The sequence below is a fragment of the Camelina sativa genome, chromosome 17, assembly GCF_000633955.1.
Source record: "Camelina sativa cultivar DH55 chromosome 17, Cs, whole genome shotgun sequence".
Lineage (NCBI taxonomy): Eukaryota > Viridiplantae > Streptophyta > Magnoliopsida > Brassicales > Brassicaceae > Camelina > Camelina sativa.
In genome coordinates this window covers 14035626-14056355 of record NC_025701.1, presented here as the reverse complement: position 1 = coordinate 14056355, position 20730 = coordinate 14035626, and the positions used below count along the sequence as shown (strand labels likewise).

Here is a 20730-nt window from a genome sequence, read left to right as displayed (position 1 = left end):
TCATTACACTGACAATACGTGTATTTCATAAAATGAACAGTTTGTTAATTTATACTATTTATGAAACAGACAGGATTAGATGGGGTTGTGGTGTGTGACTTTTATCATGATGTGTAGTTAAAAACAAGTTTCCATATAATTTTTTTTTACCGTAGATGCACACCCTCTTGGCTCTTGAGGGCATTCGTATTGGAGGACTACAAAGGTAATAAGTTTTGGTATCTCGCGAACTACCGTAGATGCACACCCTTAATTTTCATAAAGTCTAATCAAAACTATAGTGGATAGTTTCTTTTCAATGAAGAATGCGTTATTTGAATCTGTCGTCGTTAAGTTGACAATACGTGCATATATTTCCAGACTTTTACATGCAATGAATAGTTTACATCTTTATTTGTATTTAAGAAACAGACAGTATTAGATGGGGTTGCAATGGTTTTGTGTTGGTAGCGTGACGAAAACGACAGCGTTTTTGTTCTGGAGAGCGATACGGAAAGTAACATGACAGGACAGTTGAGAGACTCATCGTTTTCTCTTAAGTGAACAGTAAAGTATGTTCCCTTTTTTTCTTTTGCTTTAATATTTGGGGTCACAGATCTGTCTCTTTTACCCCATTTACTCAAATAAACAACACATCCATCAAATCCAACTCTTGTCGGTTACGTACTCAAACCCCACATTAACCATGCTTTCAAATTTATTTTACCATGCTTTAAAATGATTTCTAACGATGAAATCTTCAAGCCAGGAGTGGGTGGGCAATTGGGCATACTAGCCATATCATCGAATGAGGAGTGGATGAGCATATTAGTCATATTACTGGTTTTGATTTGATATCCATCTCATGTTTCGACATTTTGGGTATACATAATAGATATTTATCCCGATTTGTTTCAAAGTTTTGGGTATCGGAAACTACGAATGTGGTGGATAAAAAAAGTTGTTTCAAACAAAAACAGTATAAAATTTAATGTTTTGAATAAAATAAATTCATGCTTTTATACGACAATATTAGAATATATATCCATCCAATCGAATTTTAGAATTCTCGTAGATTCCACTCTTAATTTTACAAATCTTTTATCGACAGCCAAAATCAAGCAACATTAAATTATAATATATTTACTACATTAGTAGTCCTACCACATAGTCATATAGTTTGAATATTTAATTATTTCATTACAATCATAATTAGAATAAAAAAAATAGATTGTGATGCGAATAGTTGATATAAAGAATTTATGTTTTCTAGTATATATGTATATAATGATTCCATGAGACCATACATCGTTTATTGTTGTTAGAATATTCTTGAATTTTTCTACTCTACAGTTTACATTACAATACTATTGAGGCACATGGTTAACTAATAATGTTTTAACCTACACTTTGAGCTGAAAACAAATCCTAGACTTGTTTAAATGTCAACAACACTTGGGAAAAAATTTGCATCGAAAATCTCTACGGTTTCCATATGTAAAACAATGATTTCGCATACATAAAACTTATTCATAACAGAACTTCAAGACTTGTTTGTAATCCCAACGATGCTTTATGTAAAGTATTTTGAAGATTTTGGAAGAACAAGAAAAATATGGAAGCGTTGACGAGAGATAGTTGAGAATATGCAGAAAAAAATAAAACAAACAATTTATGATGTGAGAACGAAATGTGGATCTCAATGATGTTGCTGTGTGTTGGCTGGCATATTAAACCATCACCATCTTCATGTGCATCCATACGTCACTCTTCACCTCTCTATCCAATTATTTCAATTATCTTCATCTTGTACTAAAGTAGATATATATACAAAATGGAGTTTCGAAAGTTTATCTTCTAAAATACTTTTTCAGTTGTATAAATATGAGTTTATGTAAAGCAGTAAAGGGGTTGGTACAAATTTGTACTAACAAGCATATATTTTCTAACAAATTATGATGGATTTATTTTTTTCTTTTTCGAAAAACACCATCAAGGCATCAAATATATCAAAGAAAGAAAAGTATACATTCACAAAATGAGAGGACTTTGCTGAAAGTTTGTTACAAAAGAGAGCAAAGAGCAAAAACACTTAATAATTGAAAAAAAAAAAAACACCGATTAGCAACTTAACAAATGAGGATCTTACACTTAAAAATCAAGACTTTAATGATGTGATATTAAAGAAGAAAAATTCTAAGAATCTAAACCAAGTGGTTCCCATCTAGGAACTCTCTTACTGAAGAACCTCCCAATAACCCTGGAATCAAGAATCTCAAGAGCTCCTCCAGTTTTAACACATCTTGGAGTCTTATACTGATTCAAAGATGATCCTTGTGAGACACAAAAATCCATTAACGAATCAAACGTACCCAAACTCACAACTCTAATCTCCAGTGGCCCAATCGATTTATCTCTGTTCCTGCATCTTCTGTACACGTAATCCAAACAATCCTCAACCTCAGAGCAACAATCCTCCATTGTCTTGTCGTCTAGCTTTGGTGGGTCGTTGCTGTAACGTGGCTTTAGCTCCCAGAAGAGCACGTAATGCCCCGGGATTGATGACGTGTCCGCATAGCTCGTGTACTCCATGAGTAAGAGGCTTGAAGGCTGTTGTAGATGGTTGAGTTTAGCTTGTGTCACCGCGTTTAGTAGATCTTCCTCGCTAGTTTTGTCAGTGTCGATGCTTAGTACAACGTTTCTTCGCTGCACGAAACGGAATTGAGGCGCTTTGTTGTGGAAGCCGGTCACTTTTAGAATATCACCAACTCTGTATCTGTATAAACCTATAAACAAAAAAAAAACAAAACGATATGTTACTTGGGTTACAAGTTACTTTCCTTTTTAGGAAGACCTATAATTAATTATATACTAGATTATGTTCGCGTAGAGACGCACTGACCTGTGAATGTAGTAATGACAATTTCGTAGTATCGACCGACTTCAACATTAACAAGATCGACAATAAGATCTTCCTTGAGAGCATCCTCGTCATCAGTGTTAGAATGCGATGCAAAGTTAATCTCTTCGTGGGATTTGTCGTCAACGGGCAAGAACTCGAAGTAAGCCATGTTAGGAAGAAGCGTATAGGAAACATCGGCAGGATCACACAAAGGATTAAGGTTGATACCAAAGTAACACTCAGAGGAAGCGTACATGGTTGAAACCAACGGTAAACCTCCGCTATAAAACTCTAGTGTCGGAATGTATTGAGCCATCGAACCCGTCACGATGACTTCAACATACTTAGCCTTAGGCCATAGCTTCCTCAAGATCCCTTCCCACGACTTCTCAGCACACTCACTCTCAATTTCATCAGCCAGTTCTTGATTTGGGCCATTAAGGATCGACAAGACCGAGTCTCTGCAGGAGTCAGTGATCCAGCTAGTGACAGTGCCGGTTCTAATGTCTGCGCAAAGCTCTTTGTAATGATCCTCCAAGAACTTGACCGCTCGAAGAAAGGCAGAGGCAAAGACAGCTCCGACTCTTAGGACATGAGATCGCTGGACTAGACCGCAGAGAAGCTGACAGTACATGCTCTGTTTGCTGTCTTGACAANAGTGGCCCAATCGATTTATCTCTGTTCCTGCATCTTCTGTACACGTAATCCAAACAATCCTCAACCTCAGAGCAACAATCCTCCATTGTCTTGTCGTCTAGCTTTGGTGGGTCGTTGCTGTAACGTGGCTTTAGCTCCCAGAAGAGCACGTAATGCCCCGGGATTGATGACGTGTCCGCATAGCTCGTGTACTCCATGAGTAAGAGGCTTGAAGGCTGTTGTAGATGGTTGAGTTTAGCTTGTGTCACCGCGTTTAGTAGATCTTCCTCGCTAGTTTTGTCAGTGTCGATGCTTAGTACAACGTTTCTTCGCTGCACGAAACGGAATTGAGGCGCTTTGTTGTGGAAGCCGGTCACTTTTAGAATATCACCAACTCTGTATCTGTATAAACCTATAAACAAAAAAAAAACAAAACGATATGTTACTTGGGTTACAAGTTACTTTCCTTTTTAGGAAGACCTATAATTAATTATATACTAGATTATGTTCGCGTAGAGACGCACTGACCTGTGAATGTAGTAATGACAATTTCGTAGTATCGACCGACTTCAACATTAACAAGATCGACAATAAGATCTTCCTTGAGAGCATCCTCGTCATCAGTGTTAGAATGCGATGCAAAGTTAATCTCTTCGTGGGATTTGTCGTCAACGGGCAAGAACTCGAAGTAAGCCATGTTAGGAAGAAGCGTATAGGAAACATCGGCAGGATCACACAAAGGATTAAGGTTGATACCAAAGTAACACTCAGAGGAAGCGTACATGGTTGAAACCAACGGTAAACCTCCGCTATAAAACTCTAGTGTCGGAATGTATTGAGCCATCGAACCCGTCACGATGACTTCAACATACTTAGCCTTAGGCCATAGCTTCCTCAAGATCCCTTCCCACGACTTCTCAGCACACTCACTCTCAATTTCATCAGCCAGTTCTTGATTTGGGCCATTAAGGATCGACAAGACCGAGTCTCTGCAGGAGTCAGTGATCCAGCTAGTGACAGTGCCGGTTCTAATGTCTGCGCAAAGCTCTTTGTAATGATCCTCCAAGAACTTGACCGCTCGAAGAAAGGCAGAGGCAAAGACAGCTCCGACTCTTAGGACATGAGATCGCTGGACTAGACCGCAGAGAAGCTGACAGTACATGCTCTGTTTGCTGTCTTGACAAAGAATGGTCTGGTCAGGGCTAGTGTAGACGTTATACTTGTTGAATGGTCTGTTCCTAAAATGTTGACTTTTGTAATAGCTGGTCAAAACAGGACGCGCCATAAGACCTGAAAGAGTCTTGATCTCAGGTTTTATGAATAGAAGATACATCCCTTTTCCTTCATCTAGCCCATTCACATATCTGCAATTTTATTTACGTAACACAATCCATTAACAAAAAAGTTTATCTTCACTGTTTCATTACTTCGACTAAAAAAGACGAATTTCATTATACATAATTTATTTATTTTTTGCTTTATGATAAGTGTAACTACGATCCTATATATAAATATTCAATCTGCAAAGAAAAAGTCGTTTTATTTGCTATGCTGTTTAATTAAATAAAAACAAAAGAATTGTAATCTATAAAATAATATTTTTTTGTGTATTTATGTTTATAAAAATCTATATAATTGGAGATTTAATGCACTAAACAAAATTAAACGAGACTAAATATTATTTTTACTTAGCCAAAAAAAAGTATATTGTAATACATGAAGATATTTGTTATTGTAGAAACTACAGTATTATATTACTTGTTCATGATAGGCACAAGCATGCTGTAGAAAAATGTCTTCCTCTCCAATTCTTCAGCTGTAGAAGGCATCAACTTCGGTTTTCCTGCAGAAGTCCCCGAGCTATGTATCCAAATATTTACTCAAAATATTAGTAAACGTAACAAAAAATGTTTTTGTAAATCTTTGGTTGAAATTTGAGAATACTATATTCTGTATAATACCTAGTGAGGAGTTCTGTGATGGGCTGAGCTGAGACGATATCGGAGGATTCTCCATCGGCGATTCGTTGAATAAAAGGCTTTATGTCGTCGTAATTCACCACAGGGACTTTGTTTTTGAAGCTTTGTAGATTCTTGTCGGATTCTCCGTCGAGAAACGCTCGGAGATATTGTGTTCCAGAGTTTTGAGAGAGTATTTGGTGGAGAACTTGTTGTTGAATTGCCTCTGCATTTGTTGTTAGATCCTCGAGAAGCTTGAGACCAGCTTCTGTATCATTTGGGTCGTAACTTGGTATCATTGTGTCTGAAAGCAGACACAAACAAGGTTATGTTTGTGTTGCGCAATGATGAGTTCAAACAAGAAAAAAGAAAAAAAGAGAGAGACAGAGAGAGTTTTGTTTTATTTTATTTTTTATTTTGTTGCGGAGAGAATCACTTCTTCTCTGTTCTTGAAGGTGTTGGTTTGGTGTGTATGAGGAGAAGGATGAAGAAATGGTTATATAATAAATTGGGAAATGATTAGATAATTATTAGAAAAATATATTTGAGAGGTCCTACAACACACATGGCCTTGTCTAGTTAGAATGAAGCTATTGTTGGTCAATATTACCTGTGCAGGCTTTCCCCCTATTATATTTTTATATATGTTATTTTTGTTTTTGTTTATTATCATATTTGTTTATATGTTGTTTAATCCTCCAATCAAGCTCTTTCTTTATGATCCGTTGAATAATATCAATCCAATCATATTCACAAGATTTGCATATGTCTGCAAAAAGATATACGCACTTGGTCTTCACTATACTCATCTAAATAATATTATTGGCTCTTAGATTTTATTTAGGAACTCCTTGAAGCCTTTATAAAAACTCACATGCAAATTTTTCAAGAAAAAAGATATATTAAAAAGAAGTATGATTGCTTCAGTTAACAGACTATTCTTTATATGTGGCTATGAAGTTTTCATTAAGAAGTATTTTTTCATATCCCTTAATTCATTTGCATGTTGTTTTTAACCTGTATTTTCGCATTGCTGTGAAATACTTACACAACCATTATTCAAATTCCACAGACATATGTTAGTTTAAATGCCTATATATATATAAAATATTAACCTCATTTATGTGCGATAATTGGACTCCATATAAAATAATCACAAGTTTGACTTATGGCAATCAAGAATATTAAGAGAGAGAGAGAGAGAGAGGGATTGTTAAGATTGTTAAATCTCTTGGATATGATAAAGTCATCATCTTGGTGATGCAGATCCAAATGCATATGATAGGGTCGTTACGTCGATATACATATATTATAAGTAGACCAATTGACTAATTAACCATATATGATGAAAATTACAGCATAAAATAACATGCAACAACTTAATTCAATTACGAAAAATTAGAATAACATGGGATATTCGGATTAGGTTAATGTTTATGTCTTAGTGGTGACGAGGAAACAGATGTGAAAAGAGAGAAGAAGCGTGAGAGAGATGTGTTCGATGATCTTTTTTTTTTTCTCGTGAACAAATTTCATTCAAATACGTTATGTCATACATTTTAGGCATGTTGCATCCATTCCTTTGCTTTAGGCTTTTTCTATTGCTTCCTTTATTTTGGTTAGTTAGTCTTTCAATGATCAAAATTAAAATAAAAACTTGTCGTTAACGATTAAGTTGATTTGATTAAGTCATTTTCTTCCAAACATTTGTTTATATTTCATGATTATATATATATTATTCCACTATATATATAACTAGATTTGGATCCGTGCTAGAGCACGGGTTGAAATTCCTTTTCCCTGTATTATAATTTCAAAATAAAATATAATTTATAAGACAGTTTAACATTGTAAACTGAGAAACGATTGTTATTATTATTATTATCCTTTTGTATGAATATGAGAGATGTATTTTAGTGAATGGAGATCTGAATGATTTATATCAATGTTTTTTAACCAGGACCGGACCGGCCGGTCGGTTCGATCCAACCACAATCCGATAGGTATTCCGGTCCGGGTAACCTCTAAAAACCTAACAAATAAAACCCGCTAAAAACCCGTGAACCGGTAGGTCGGACTGGGTTGTCGGTCTCAAATTAAAATATTTTATTTTGGTCACACTTTAAACTCAAACCAAATTAAAATAAATCTTGTTATTTATAAAAGAATCAGTTAGTTATTTTATCTAATAATTTAAAAGTTTAATTTTAGTTGTTTAGTACTTAACTATGTATGTTTTGCTCATATATTTATAGAAAAGTAGATGTTATATTCATAAAATGTACTAATAGACTAATTGACCCGTAATTCAATCTATAACTTTTTTTTTTGTAACCAACCTATATTTAATATATTATCTATTTAACTTATAAAAATTATATTTCCATTTTATTATACAAAAAAAAGTTGTTTACTTTCTTTTTATGATTGAGAGTATATTTTATCCCCTTTAATAACTTGGTTAACGTTGTAGTTTATCAATAAAATCTCAGGAAAATAAATTGATAATATTGTGATTGTAGATCTTTGGAAACAATATGTTATTCGGAAAATAAAGTTTGAAATATCCATGAATTATCAATTTGGAATATCCCGTTTAAGATTTTCGGTTACAATTAAGGCTTTATTTGTTACCATTAATACATGAACTATCAACTTGTAACCAATTAATATATGGATTCATATATAACCTATGTATAACCTATTTATAATTATTTATAACCATTTATTAAAATTATAAAGTCTACCAAAACAATTTGTGTACTTCCCTTTTATTATAAAGGGGATAACAATATTAATTAAATAACTAAAATATGAATCTCGTTTAGGATTTTTTTACGAAACGAGCCTATAAGTTTTCTATAAGTTTTATTAATTATATACTCAAATTAGTTTTCTATAAGTTTTAGGAGTTTATATAAAACAACACAAGTCGTGTATCTTTTCTCTGAAAGAGGACGATGAAGGAGTATTAGTGCTATTCATTTCGGTTAAGAAAACTCTCACTCAAAGACCTGAACCAATGAACTCGCAACCTCACAAACTCTATCACGATGTATCGTAAACGATTTGAATCAAAGAGAAGAAACAAAACGTAACAGAAAGAACAACGAACACACACAAAATTGTTTACCCAGTTCAATCAGATCGATGTGATCTGACCTACGTCTGGGGCCGAATCAATTCGGCAATCCACTATATCAAGGAGTGTACAAAAACAGAATCAGAGCAGAGCTCAACAACAATGGAGTCTCTAACTCTCAACAACTTTCTGTTACAAGAGATAAGAAGAATGAAAATGACGATGGTGAAGAGATAATGGTCTGCAACGATTAAACCAAACGCAGCGTTTATGTGACCAAGCCTCTCTCGCGAAAAGAGTATTAGCCTTCCTCTTCCAAAACCCCGGTTCAATAACTTCCACCAAAACCAGATATTGATTTCCACTAACCAGCAACTAAACCAGCTACTGAAATTGAATCAGAAACCATACCTCTTAACACTCCACCTTGATTCAACTTTTATACACCCTCTAGTGAACTGCACAACTTAAATTTAACCTCCGGCTTCATAATCTTCAAATGATTACTCGATCAGCTTTAGAAACTCTAAAGCCTCTTTAAACTTCTGAACTGGTATGCCTTTGGTAAGCATATCCGCAGGATTCGAAGCTGTATCAATCTTCACAACTCCTACTTCTCCAGCTTCGATTACATCCCTGATAAAATGATACTTCACGTCTATATGCTTCGTCCTCTCATGGAAAGCATTGTTCTTGGACAAACATATCGCAGACTGTGAATCACACCAGACAGTAGCAGCTGCTGGCTTTAAACCCATGTCTTCCAGCAACCCTCTAATCCACATTGCTTCCTTGACTGCTTCAGTAAGAGCAATGTACTCTGCTTCAGTGATTGACAAAGCCACTATCTTCTGCAAACTTGACCTCCAGCTCACAGTGTTGCCACCAACTGTGAACACATAACCACTGGTAGACCTTCTCCTTGTAAGATCTTTAGCATGATCAGAATCACAAAAACCATGAACATTAAAGTTCTCTCCTTTCGTGTATACTAGATTTAAGTCAGTAGATCCTCTCAAGTACCTAAGTACCCATTTGACTGCTTCCCAATGATCTTTTCCTGGTTTACTCATGAACCTACTGACCAACCCAACTGCATAAGCTATATCAGGTCTTGTTCCAATCATAGCATACATCATGCTACCTACTGCACTCAAGTACGGAGTAGTCTCAGTGTCAATACACTGACTATCATCTTCAACAACTGACAGACTGAAATGAGCACCAATTGGCGTATCTACACTCCTACAATCTGCCATCCTGAATCTTTGCAACACCTTCTCTAAATACCCAGACTGAGTCAAAGTAAGCGTACCTGCTTCTCTGTCTCTCGAGATATCAATACCGAGAATCCTGCTGGCAGCTCCCATCTCTTTCATCTCAAAAGTTGAGCTCAGAACATCCTTAAGCTTCTGGATTTCCATCTTGCTCTTAGCTGCCAACAACATGTCATCTACGTACAAAAGTAAATAGACATACTCACCCTGTTTCACTTCCTTGACATAAACGCATGAATCATGCTCGCTCCTCTTGAATCCGTTTTCAATCATAAAGCCATTGAACTTCCTGTTCCACTGTCTCGGAGCTTGTTTCAAGCCATAGAGTGACTTCTTCAACAAACAAACTTGATCTCTATTCGGATCCACCACATATCCTTCTGATTGCTCCATATAGATAACCTCATCAAGTTCTCCATGTAAAAATGCTGTTTTCACATCCATTTGCTCCAATTCCATGTCTTCATTTACCACCTTTGACATTAAGATCCTTATTGAAACATGTTTAACGACTGGTGCAAAAACCTCATCATAGTCAATACCTTTCTTCTGACTAAACCCTCGAGCCACCAACCTAGCCTTATATCGACTCGCCTCAACACCTGGAATTCCCGGTTTATATTTGTAGATCCATCTAAAGCTTATGACAGACTGATCTTTAGGTCTATCAACTACATCAAAAGTTCATGTTCTTGTTAACGAACCCATCTCATCATCCATACCGGCATTCCATTTCTCCCAATCTTTATCTTCTTTAGCCTCGTGATAGCACTGTGGTTCTTCAACCTCGATCTCTTCTGCAGCTACCAAAGCAAAAGCAAATTGAGTATAATCTGCTAATTTCTCTGGCACTCTCGTAGGTCTCTTCTTACGATCTCTAACCAACTGATAATTCATCAAGTCTATTGCATGTATCAGTGGCTCTACCGTATCCTCATCAGATTCTACATTTTCAACATCACTTACGACAGTAGCTCCACCTTCAGCTGAACTCAATCTAGCTTCTTTAATCGTTGTCACCTCAATTTCAACTGAATCTGCAACACCCTTGACTTTATATTGAAACACTTGTTCCTCTTCAGTCTTGAGATCCTTGTAGACCAAACACTCATTAAACACCACATTCCTGCTAATCACACATTTCTCTTCCTCTAACAACCAAATTTTGTAACCTTTAGTACCCTGAGGATAACCAATGAACACACCCTTAAGAGCTCTGGGTTTAAATGTCCCTTGATCCTGATGAACATAAGCAATTGAACCAAACCTCCTTAGATGCTTATATCCGGGTTTTCGATTTAACCAAAACTCTTCTGGAACATCGTGATCAACTGCTGAAGCAGGTGATCTATTCACCAAGTAAGCTGCTATTGCGGCTGCTTCAGCCCAGAATGGTTCACCTAGTCCTGACTCATCGAGAAGGCACCTTACCTTTTCCATAATGGTTCGGTTCATCCTCTCAGCCACTCCATTTTGTTGTGGTGTATAAGTACAGGTCTGATGTCTCTCTATTCCATTCTTCTTGCAGTAGTCATCAAACTTCTGATTACAAAATTCCAAACCATTGTCTGTTCTCAACACCTTGACCTTCTTACTGACCTGATTCTCGACCAAATCCTTCCACTCACAGAATCTATCAAAGGTTTCATCCTTAGTTCGGAGAAACATTAGCCAGACTTTCCTAGTCTTGTCATCAATGATAGCAAAAAATATTGTTTACCTGAGAGAGAAGAAGTAACATTCGGAGAACCCCACAATTCAGCATGAACATATCCCAAAACATCCTCTGTGTTGTGTCTTCCAACATTGAAACTCAGTTTCTTTGACTTTCCCATCACACAGTGCTCACAGAATTCCGGCTCAACAATATTCTTCTTGTCCAACAGCCCTTTACCCGTAAGAATCTTCATATTGTTCACACTCATGTGACCCAGCCGACTGTGCCACAGCTTGGTATCATCACTTGCTCTACCTTCTGCATTACAGCCCTCGCCTAGCACAGTATGTCCATCAAGAATATATAACCCGTGTACCAAATTACCTCGTAGAGCTGTTTTAGATTCCTTATAGAAACGAACCTTGCAATCTCCACCTTCATGCTTATATCCGAGCTGATCCAGTGTCCCTGTAGAGATAAGATTCCTTCTCAAATTTGGCACATATCAAACATTCTTCAACATCCTTATAGAACCACCATGCATGTTGATCTTGATAAATCCACTCCCTTTTGACTCAACAGTATGATGATCCCCGAGAAGTATTGTAGTAGACACCTTTTCATTGAATTCAGTGAACCAATCCTTCCGAGATGTCATGTGATAAGTACAACCAGAATCAATAACCCATTTATCCTTGGCATCTTGATAATTCATACTCAAAGCTTCCGAGTATACAAGCTTCTCAACGAGAACACCAGCTTCTCCCTGACCCTCACCTTCAAACTTTTGCTTCCTGGCATAGCAATCTTTTTTAACATGTCCCTCCTTCTTACAAAACCAGCACACAACCTTTGATTTAGAGTTAGACCTGCTCCTGCTTCTACCTTTTGATCCACTCTGTTGTCCCCTGGTTTGTGGTCTTCCTCGCTCATTTGTAAACAGGGCAGCAAACGAACCAGTGTTGCTTTCTTTCAGCTCAGCCAGCTCTCGTTCCAATGACTTAGCTGACGAGACTCATCTTGAACTGAAAGGCTCTTGTTGCCATACTTAAGCGTATGCTTAAGTTGGCTATAACTCGATGGTAAAGAATTCAATAGCAAGATTGCTTGAACCTCTTCTGTTACCTGAATCTCCAAGCTCCCAAGTTCTGCAACGATCTTCAAGAAATCATCAACATTCTGGTCTATCGTCTGTGTCTCAATCATCTTGAATGAGTAAAAGTTTAACTGCACATAGATCCTGTTTGGCAACAAAGTCTTCATGTACAACTTGTTCAGTAACGACCACATCTCAGCAGCAGACTCACAATGATTTACCTTCCTAAGTACCTTATCACCAACGTGATTGATGATGATGGTGAGAGCTTGCTGTGACTGATCAATCTTGATCGGATCTGGAACTTGTTTCGATTGCAGCAATGATCCATCGGAGGATTCATCAGCGGAAGCCATCTTCTCCTCACTCTTGGATAATGGAACCGTCTTTGTCAGATCGAACTCAGTGAGGATGCTCTTTAGTCCAAGAACACCTAATTGTGCCAGGATCCTTATCTTCCAAAGCGAGAAGTCGCTTTCTCCATTGAACACCTTGATCTCTACTCTTCTTGTCGTCGCCATCGATCGGATCTTGAGTAATCGTTAGAACCGAAGCTCTGATACCAATTTGTTAATAAAACTCTCACTCAAAGACCTGAACCAATGAACTCGCAACCTCACAAACTCTCTCACGATGTATCGTAAACGATTTGAATCAAAGAGAAGAAACAAAACGTAACAGAAAGAACAACGAACACACACAAAATTGTTTACCCAGTTCAATCAGATCGATGTGATCTGACCTACGTCTGGGGCCGAATCAATTCGGCAATCCACTATATCAAAGAGTGTACAAAAACAGAATCAGAGCAGAGCTCAACAACAATGGAGTCTCTAACTCTCAACAACTTTCTGTTACAAGAGATAAGAAGAATGAAAACGACGATGGTGAAGAGATAATGATCTGCAACGATTAAACCAAACGCAGCGTTTATGTGACCAAGCCTCTCTCGCAAAAAGAGCATTAGCCTTCCTCTTCCAAAACCCCGGTTCAATAACTTCCACCAAAACCAGATATTGATTTTCACTAACCAGCAACTAAACCAGCTACTGAAATTGAATCAGAAACCATACCTCTTAACACTGAATAAGCGCATACATTCATTGTGGATCTTAAATTTGCGGAGGGGTCGACCTTACGGCACATGTTTCACACATTTCTCCTAATCCCATTGGTTGCTTGATCACTAAATAAAATAAAGAAACTACAATAAACATAAAATCAATAATATAAATTTTTCATTAGAAGTATATTTGAACTATGGAGTTATACGAGTTGATAATAGCTGCGGGTATAATTTGAACTATGAAATAATTTTTTTTTTTTCATTAGAAGTATAATTTCCGTAAAGGGAATGTATACTGATTTTGAATTATAGAATAAATATGAAATATTAAAAACTATTCAACTCACAGAGATACGAAAGCGAGACTAGTTAAAGTTGCATTTTTTCCTTCCACAAATATATAGACCGGTCCACAAAATCTTTGAAGAGATGCAGGGCATACGCAATCTCTAAGACCGACCAGCTTTATAGACATGCACTCTTTTGAAATAATTTTCTAACCTTACTATTTTTGTTTTGAAGTATCAAAATCTTGAAATTGTTGGCAGAAATAAAGAAGAGAAAAAATTGTCGAAATCTTTTGTCCCTTCGGGGATATCCAACAAAATTAGAATAATACGGAAAAAGTTAGCATAGCTCTTAAGCAAGGATAATATAGACACATAAAAACCATTAAAAAAAAAGAGATAATACAGACAAATCGAGAAATTTTCCAATTTTTTATTTATCAAATTATATATATGTTGTAGTTCTTTGTTCTTTTGTTTGTATTCTAATAATATTTCCCGAGACGTAACACCCTCTTTTAGTTTCTTTATGTCATTTTAGGGTAAAACATCCCAAACACTAATTTGATATGGATCACTTCTTTGCAAGTTGTCGTTTCGAACGTTTCGAGTGGGATGATCTGTATCGTCTGGTCTCATTGTGAGTAAACCACTTTAATTACTTTGGTATATGATAATTATACACATGTACATTATATCTCTTGAATCTTCGCCATCTCATGTTCAAATCTTGCTAGAGATGGATGATTTAAGCCTCAAAACAGATATTATAAACTGCTAATTAATTTCGTGCTAAGGAAGATTATAAGAAAAAAGGCAAGAACTATTTTGTTTAGAAAATAATGGAAACAAACTCACAAAACAGGGAAAAAAGAAAAAACATTAGTATACATTATTATTGTTCCAACTTCCAATTCCTTATTAAAGTATATGTCAACGGGATTCTAAGCATATTCATTGGAAACAACAGTCATGGTAGAAGTTAAAGGATCAAACGTTGGCTGTAACGTAAGTCATATATACACACTTATTAAAGTATGTTATCAAGTCAACAACAAGCCTGAGCCTAAAAATCCAAGGTTAAGAAGTTTTGGGTTTCAGGGTACGTTGTATATTAAACGTTTAGTGTTAGTTAATATTATGGTATAGTCGTATAGATGACGTATAGTCAGTGCGTATAGTGGTTAAGAACCTTTTACTTTGAAAATTATCCACCACTTGAAGATGAACACAGGAAATTAAAGGGAATAAGAAAGAAAAAACTGCTGATGGCCTGACGCAGTTGAACGTTTGAATTCCAGACTATATATACGTAAGATCAAATAGACTTCTTAGGGCATGTGCATCCGCGTATGCATAGACCGTCCTTCATAATAAAAGGATTTAATTTAAATCTAAATGTGTTATTTATTGAAGATATGTTCCTTCGTATGGGACGTTGTTTACTCCGTCCGTCCTTACACATGGCAAGCTATGAGAGCGTTTTGTTTTTTGGGTAAGGGATACAAAAAAATCAAAAGTTCGAGATCATTTTTTTTCTGCGACTTTTTCTCTTCTTTCTCTATCTCTCTCGACAGCGACTCGTTTTACCGGTGAAAGGAACCGTTAATTTCGTCCGATGAATCCATCCGCGGTATCATCTAGAAGATTATCCCCCGGTTTCGAAGTGAAAGGAGGTAATTTTTCTACAGCCGTTAGCGAATTTAGGGTTTGAACTTCTGGGATTCGAAATTCTTTCTCGATTGAGGGTCTGTGATTTGTTATTAGAGTTCAAATAAGGGTTCTAGGTTTCGATTTTTTATTCTGATATCGATTTAGGGTTCTGTGATTAGGTTAGGGTTTTGGATTTAATTTTGAAGTATTTTCAATTTTTCATCTGATTCGGTAGGTCTGGTCTTCGATTGTTTAGTATATGGTTCGATTGTTGTCGATAATAGTTTTTTAAAGTTATTGTCGATTGTTGTTATTTTGTTTAGATTTTGTTGATTCTTTAAAGTTAAACTGACTCTAGCTTGCATATTGTTTGGTGGTCATGAGTTTCCTCAGGGTCACTTGATGACAGCAACACAACACGGGAAGTCACGGAGCAGTTGAGAATCATTGAGTCAAAGGTAAATACTTTGGTTGTTTTGGTTGTGTAATAGTTTTCCTATGCTTTATTTCTGTTAATGCTTTGGTTGTTTAATAGTCGAGAATGCTTGTATTTGTCTCGGTAAAAAAATTTATATGAATGGTCGTTAGCGAATTTACTATATAAGTTTGATCATATATATAAATGGTTGTTTAGCGAATTTATATGAATAGTCGTTAGCGAATTTATATGAATGGTTGTTTTGGTCGTTAGCGAATTTACTATATAAGTTTGATCATAAATTCCTTTGGTTGCTTTAGTTGTGTCTTGATCTTAAATTGCTTTGGTTGCTTTGGTTGCTTTGGTTGTGTCTTGATCATAAATTGCTTTGGTTGGTGTAGAGTTTTGCTCATTCATTGCTTTGCGTGTAATAGTGATCTATTTAAAACCATAATTTAGTTGTGATGAAACTTATATAGTTGTGATCAAACCGTATAATTTAGTTGTGATCAAACTTATTTTGTACTGTGCTTTGTAGTTGTGTAGTTTTGTAGTTGTGTAAGCTGTGTAATATCTTAAATTGTGATTAGACTTTAGGTAGTTGAGAGATAGTTGGTAACTTATTACTCTTACTCTTATCTTTTCACCTTTTAAACACCAAACCCGCCTTCAATGTTTATCCATCATCTTCTATCTCTCTCCTTGTTAAACCAACAACATTTCCGAACCCTCATCATCCAAAACTCTTCTTCTTATGAGTTCTTACAACATTTCCGAACCCTCTAGTTATTTAGAGCTTCTCAACAGTCAAGGAGAGTCGCATCACCATCAAAACTCTCCTTATGAGAGTTTTTCATCGCCTGGCGACAATGGAGCTCCTGAAGTACCTCCTTGGAGCTTTCAAGAGTCACAGGATGTACCTCTTTCTCAAGAGACCCCTGTTAGGAAGGATAGAAAGAAATGGAATCCGGCGGATGATGAAATTCTTATCAGTGCGTGGCTGAACACTTCAAAGGACCCGATCATTGCCAATCAACAGAAGGGAGGAAGCTTTTGGCAGAGGGTAAACAAATACTATGCAGAGACTCCCCATGCTATGGCCAATGGTGAACAGGGGATGAACATTAACTGTAAGCAGAGGTGGTTTAGGATCAATGAGTGCGTAAACAAGTTTTGCGGGGCTTATGCAGCAGCAGAGAGGCTCAACAGCAGTGGACACTCAGAGAACGATGTGCTAAAGATGGCTCATGACATCTACTTCGCTGAGCAAAATACGAAGTTTACAATGGAGCATTGCTGGTTAATGTTAAGGTTTGAGCAGAAGTGGATGAACCTTAACGCTATTAACAATGCTTCCACGTCTGTCAGAAGAAAGAGGACACCTGCTGCAGCTTCACAATCCGAGGCAGCTTCATAATCCGAGTCAACACACAGTGAGCAAGTGTTTGAGAAAAGGCCTCAAGGTGTCAAGGCTGCAAAGGCGAAGAGGAACAATGCTTAGGGGAAGGCTCTTGCTGACTATAAGAGCATGTGGGAAGTAAAGAAGGTGGATATGGCTGAGAAGGAGAAGCTACAGAAGCTTGGCATACTAGACACACTTCTTGCCAAACCAGAACCACTTAGTGAAGCTGATCAACTTATCAAGGATAAGATAGTAGCTCAGTATTTCTGAGATTGTTGTTACTATTTATGAATTTCGTAGTAGCTAAGTTCCAATGGCAGTATTACTTTTTTCTGTTTTCAAATATGTTTGAATTTGCGTTTCTGACTATGTAATCCTGTTCTTGTTTGATTAATCTATTATCCTTGCGTTTCTGATTGTGTAAACCTGTTCTTGTTTGATTAATCTTTTAACCTGTTCTTGTTTTTTTCTGTTTATGTTTCAAATAAGTAAGATGGGCCAAGACTACAGCTACTCTCAGCCTGATTCGTCAGATCAACATGGTAGATACTCTGACGACACAGAGGATAGGGAGATAGAGGCTTTGATTCGGATGGATGAGGCTGAGAGTAGCTTGAACAATGCTCAAGCGACTCAATACCCTCCTCAACCGGAGGTTGAGTTCGGATTCCCGAGGCATGCTATTGTGGTGGTCAGCCCCTCTTATCTTCATATCACAACAGACGGTATGCTACAGCCCCACTTATCTTCATATGTATATATTAAGTGTTCTGCTAATTATATATTAAGTGTTTGCTAATTATATATTAAGTGTTTGCTAATTATGAATGTTAATGCAGGTTCTTTACATGTGGGAATGTTGATGATGGAGAGATGCATATCCACAAGTGGTGGGATGAAGCTGTTACGGAGGAGATGCGGGAGATTGGCAGACACTGTGAAGTCCTATCTCAGAAGGTAGATAACCTACCAACGCTGTTTGATTATGAGACAGCGCAGATAATAGACCGGTTATAGAAGGAGGTGTTTGAGCTACGGAAGACCAGAAATAGGATTAGTAATGGGTTTGTATTGATGGTTTTGGTATTTGCTTTTCTGGGAGCAATACTAGGTATGCGTGTATGAATTTATCTACAGCCTTTGTATGTATGCTAGTAGTCACGGATCATATCTCTTGTATTCACGGATCATATCTCTTGTATGTATGCTAGTAGTCACGGATCATATATCTTGATGGTCACGGATCAGTACTTTTGTATTCACGGATCATTATTGTCACGGATCATTATTGTTTGGAGCCTTTTGTCACGGATCAGTACTCTTGAAATCACGGATTCAGTAACACGGAAGACCAAAATCATTTGCTATAAATAAGTTTCTTTTGTAAGACAAGATCTCCACTTCTCTTTTCCTTTAAAACTCGATTTCTCCTCCTCAAGATAACAAGATCAAAACTTCTCTTTTAAAACTTCTCCTTTAAAACTTCTCCTCCTTTAAAACTTCTTTTTTAAAACTTCTCCTTTAAAACTTCTCTTTTAAATGGCATCTTCATCATACCATTATCACTACCAAAGAGATGGCATGGATGATGAATTTGATGCTTTTTTTGATAATTTCCTAGAAAATTCTGGTCTTATTCAAGAGCCAATAGAGCCACAGAGATGGATTTTTATACCAAGAAACCGAGAAGAAGGCCACAATAATCTTTGGAATGATTATTTCAGTGATACTCCAACATACCCGGACTATTTATTCCGGCGACGGTTTCGCATGCACAGGCCATTGTTCATACGTATTGTGCAACGTCTCTCTACAGAAGTCGAGTAGTTCCGTCAATCCCAGGATGCAACCGGTCGGGCTAGTCTGTCACCTATACAAAAATGTACTGCAGCAATTCGCCAATTGGCATATGATACTTTGTCCGACATAGTTGACGAGTATGTACGAATTGGTGGATCAACAGCTCGGAAATGTTTGCACGAGTTTACCGTCGCGATAATCCAGTTGTTTGGCGATGAATACCTAAGACGTCCCACACCCGACGACCTAGAAAGACTACTCTATGAAAATGAAAAACGTGGATTTCCCGGGATGGTTGGGAGCATTGACTGTATGCACTGGGAGTGGAAGAATTGTCCAACAGCTTGGAAAGGGATGTATTCACGATCAACCGGAAAACCAACAATCGTGTTGGAGGCAGTAGCTTCGTACGACCTCTGGATATGGCATGCTTTTTTTGGAGCTCCTGGTACTATGAACGATCTTAATATTCTAGATCGTTCAAATGTATTTGATGACATTCTTAACGGTAAAGCTCCGGAGGTCAAGTACTTTGTCAACGGAAGAGAGTACAAGACGGCGTACTATCTAACCGATGGTATTTATCCCAAATGGGCAACTTTTATACAATCTATCCGGCTCCCACAAGGTATCAAAAATTCTCTCTTCTCTAAAAAACAAGAATCTGTGCGGAAAGATGTTGAGCGTATCTTTGGAGTCTTGCAAGCTAGATTCGCCGTTATTAAAAATCCATCTCATTTATGGGATAAAAACAAAATAGTAAATGTTATGAGAGCATGCATAATACTCCATAATATGATTATCGAGGATGAAAGAGGAGCATACAGTTACCGAAACATTGTTTCTGAATTTCAAGACGGAGAAGCTGTGGATCAAACATATACCGTCGGTGCCGCCAGTTTGGGTTCAAATATGAGCACTACGATTACTCGTCTTACAGAAATTCGGGATAAAAATGTCCATAAACGGTTAAAAAGGATTTGATTGAGCATATTTGGACTAACTTTGGACATCTTCCAGATAATGAAGATTAATTAAAAAAATTCTATGAATTGAATAAAATGTTTGTTTTTATCTGTATGGTTTATGTTTTTGATCTTTCATGTTTTAATTGTATCTTTTGTTTTTTTTCAAGTTTTTGTAACTTTGTAATTTTCTAATGTATTTAATGTCAATGTTTTATGTTTTATTTAAATTAAAACTTTAATATGTTTTTACTTATTTATTTAAATAATTTATTTTTAAAAATAAAAAATACTTTTTTTTCCAGGGGACCAACTCTGAAGGACACCAATGCTCATACCAAACTTAAGAAACTCTCAAAATAAGATTAAAATAATTGAAGGACCATAAATCAGTCCTAACCAATGCACATGCCCTTAGTTCTTATATAAGAGATCTATTTCTCTTACTATCAAAAGAGAAAACTATATATATATATATATATATTTTTTGTTAATAACTTGTTTAAATATAGTGTTTTTCTACAATATAGTGTTTTTCTACTAGACCTAATG

The 20730-nt window shown here is 36.6% G+C and overlaps 2 protein-coding genes across 2 annotated transcripts; one reads left to right on the top strand and one right to left on the bottom strand.

Moving 5' to 3' along the window:
• Nucleotides 1987-5911, bottom strand: LOC104757151 (indole-3-acetic acid-amido synthetase GH3.17-like). Its single transcript, XM_010479875.1, has 5 exons — nucleotides 5479-5911; nucleotides 5276-5377; nucleotides 4678-4881; nucleotides 2882-3513; nucleotides 1987-2765 (listed from the first exon to the last, which is right to left on the bottom strand). The coding sequence occupies exons 1-5, from the start codon at nucleotides 5772-5774 to the stop codon at nucleotides 2176-2178; spliced, it is 1824 nt and encodes a 607-aa protein (XP_010478177.1). The 5' UTR covers nucleotides 5775-5911; the 3' UTR covers nucleotides 1987-2175.
• On the top strand, nucleotides 15482-18655 carry LOC104757149. Its single transcript, XM_010479873.2, has 4 exons — nucleotides 15482-15616; nucleotides 15987-16051; nucleotides 17907-18138; nucleotides 18253-18655. Exons 1-4 carry the CDS (start codon nucleotides 15559-15561, stop codon nucleotides 18372-18374), a joined length of 477 nt encoding a protein of 158 aa, XP_010478175.1. The 5' UTR covers nucleotides 15482-15558; the 3' UTR covers nucleotides 18375-18655.

Coding starts and splice junctions, on each gene's coding strand:
- LOC104757151 (XM_010479875.1), bottom strand. CDS start 5,774: ATGATACCAAGTTACGACCCAAATGATACAGAAGCTGGTCTCAAGCTT. Junction 4,882..5,275: donor CTTGTGCCTATCATGAACAA/GTAATATAATAC, acceptor ATAAAATTGCAG/ATATGTGAATGGGCTAGATG. Junction 2,766..2,881: donor TGTCATTACTACATTCACAG/GTCAGTGCGTCT, acceptor TTTTGTTTATAG/GTTTATACAGATACAGAGTT.
- LOC104757149 (XM_010479873.2), top strand. CDS start 15,559: ATGAATCCATCCGCGGTATCATCTAGAAGATTATCCCCCGGTTTCGAA. Junction 15,617..15,986: donor CGGTTTCGAAGTGAAAGGAG/GTAATTTTTCTA, acceptor GAGTTTCCTCAG/GGTCACTTGATGACAGCAAC. Junction 16,052..17,906: donor TGAGAATCATTGAGTCAAAG/GTAAATACTTTG, acceptor CAAATAAGTAAG/ATGGGCCAAGACTACAGCTA.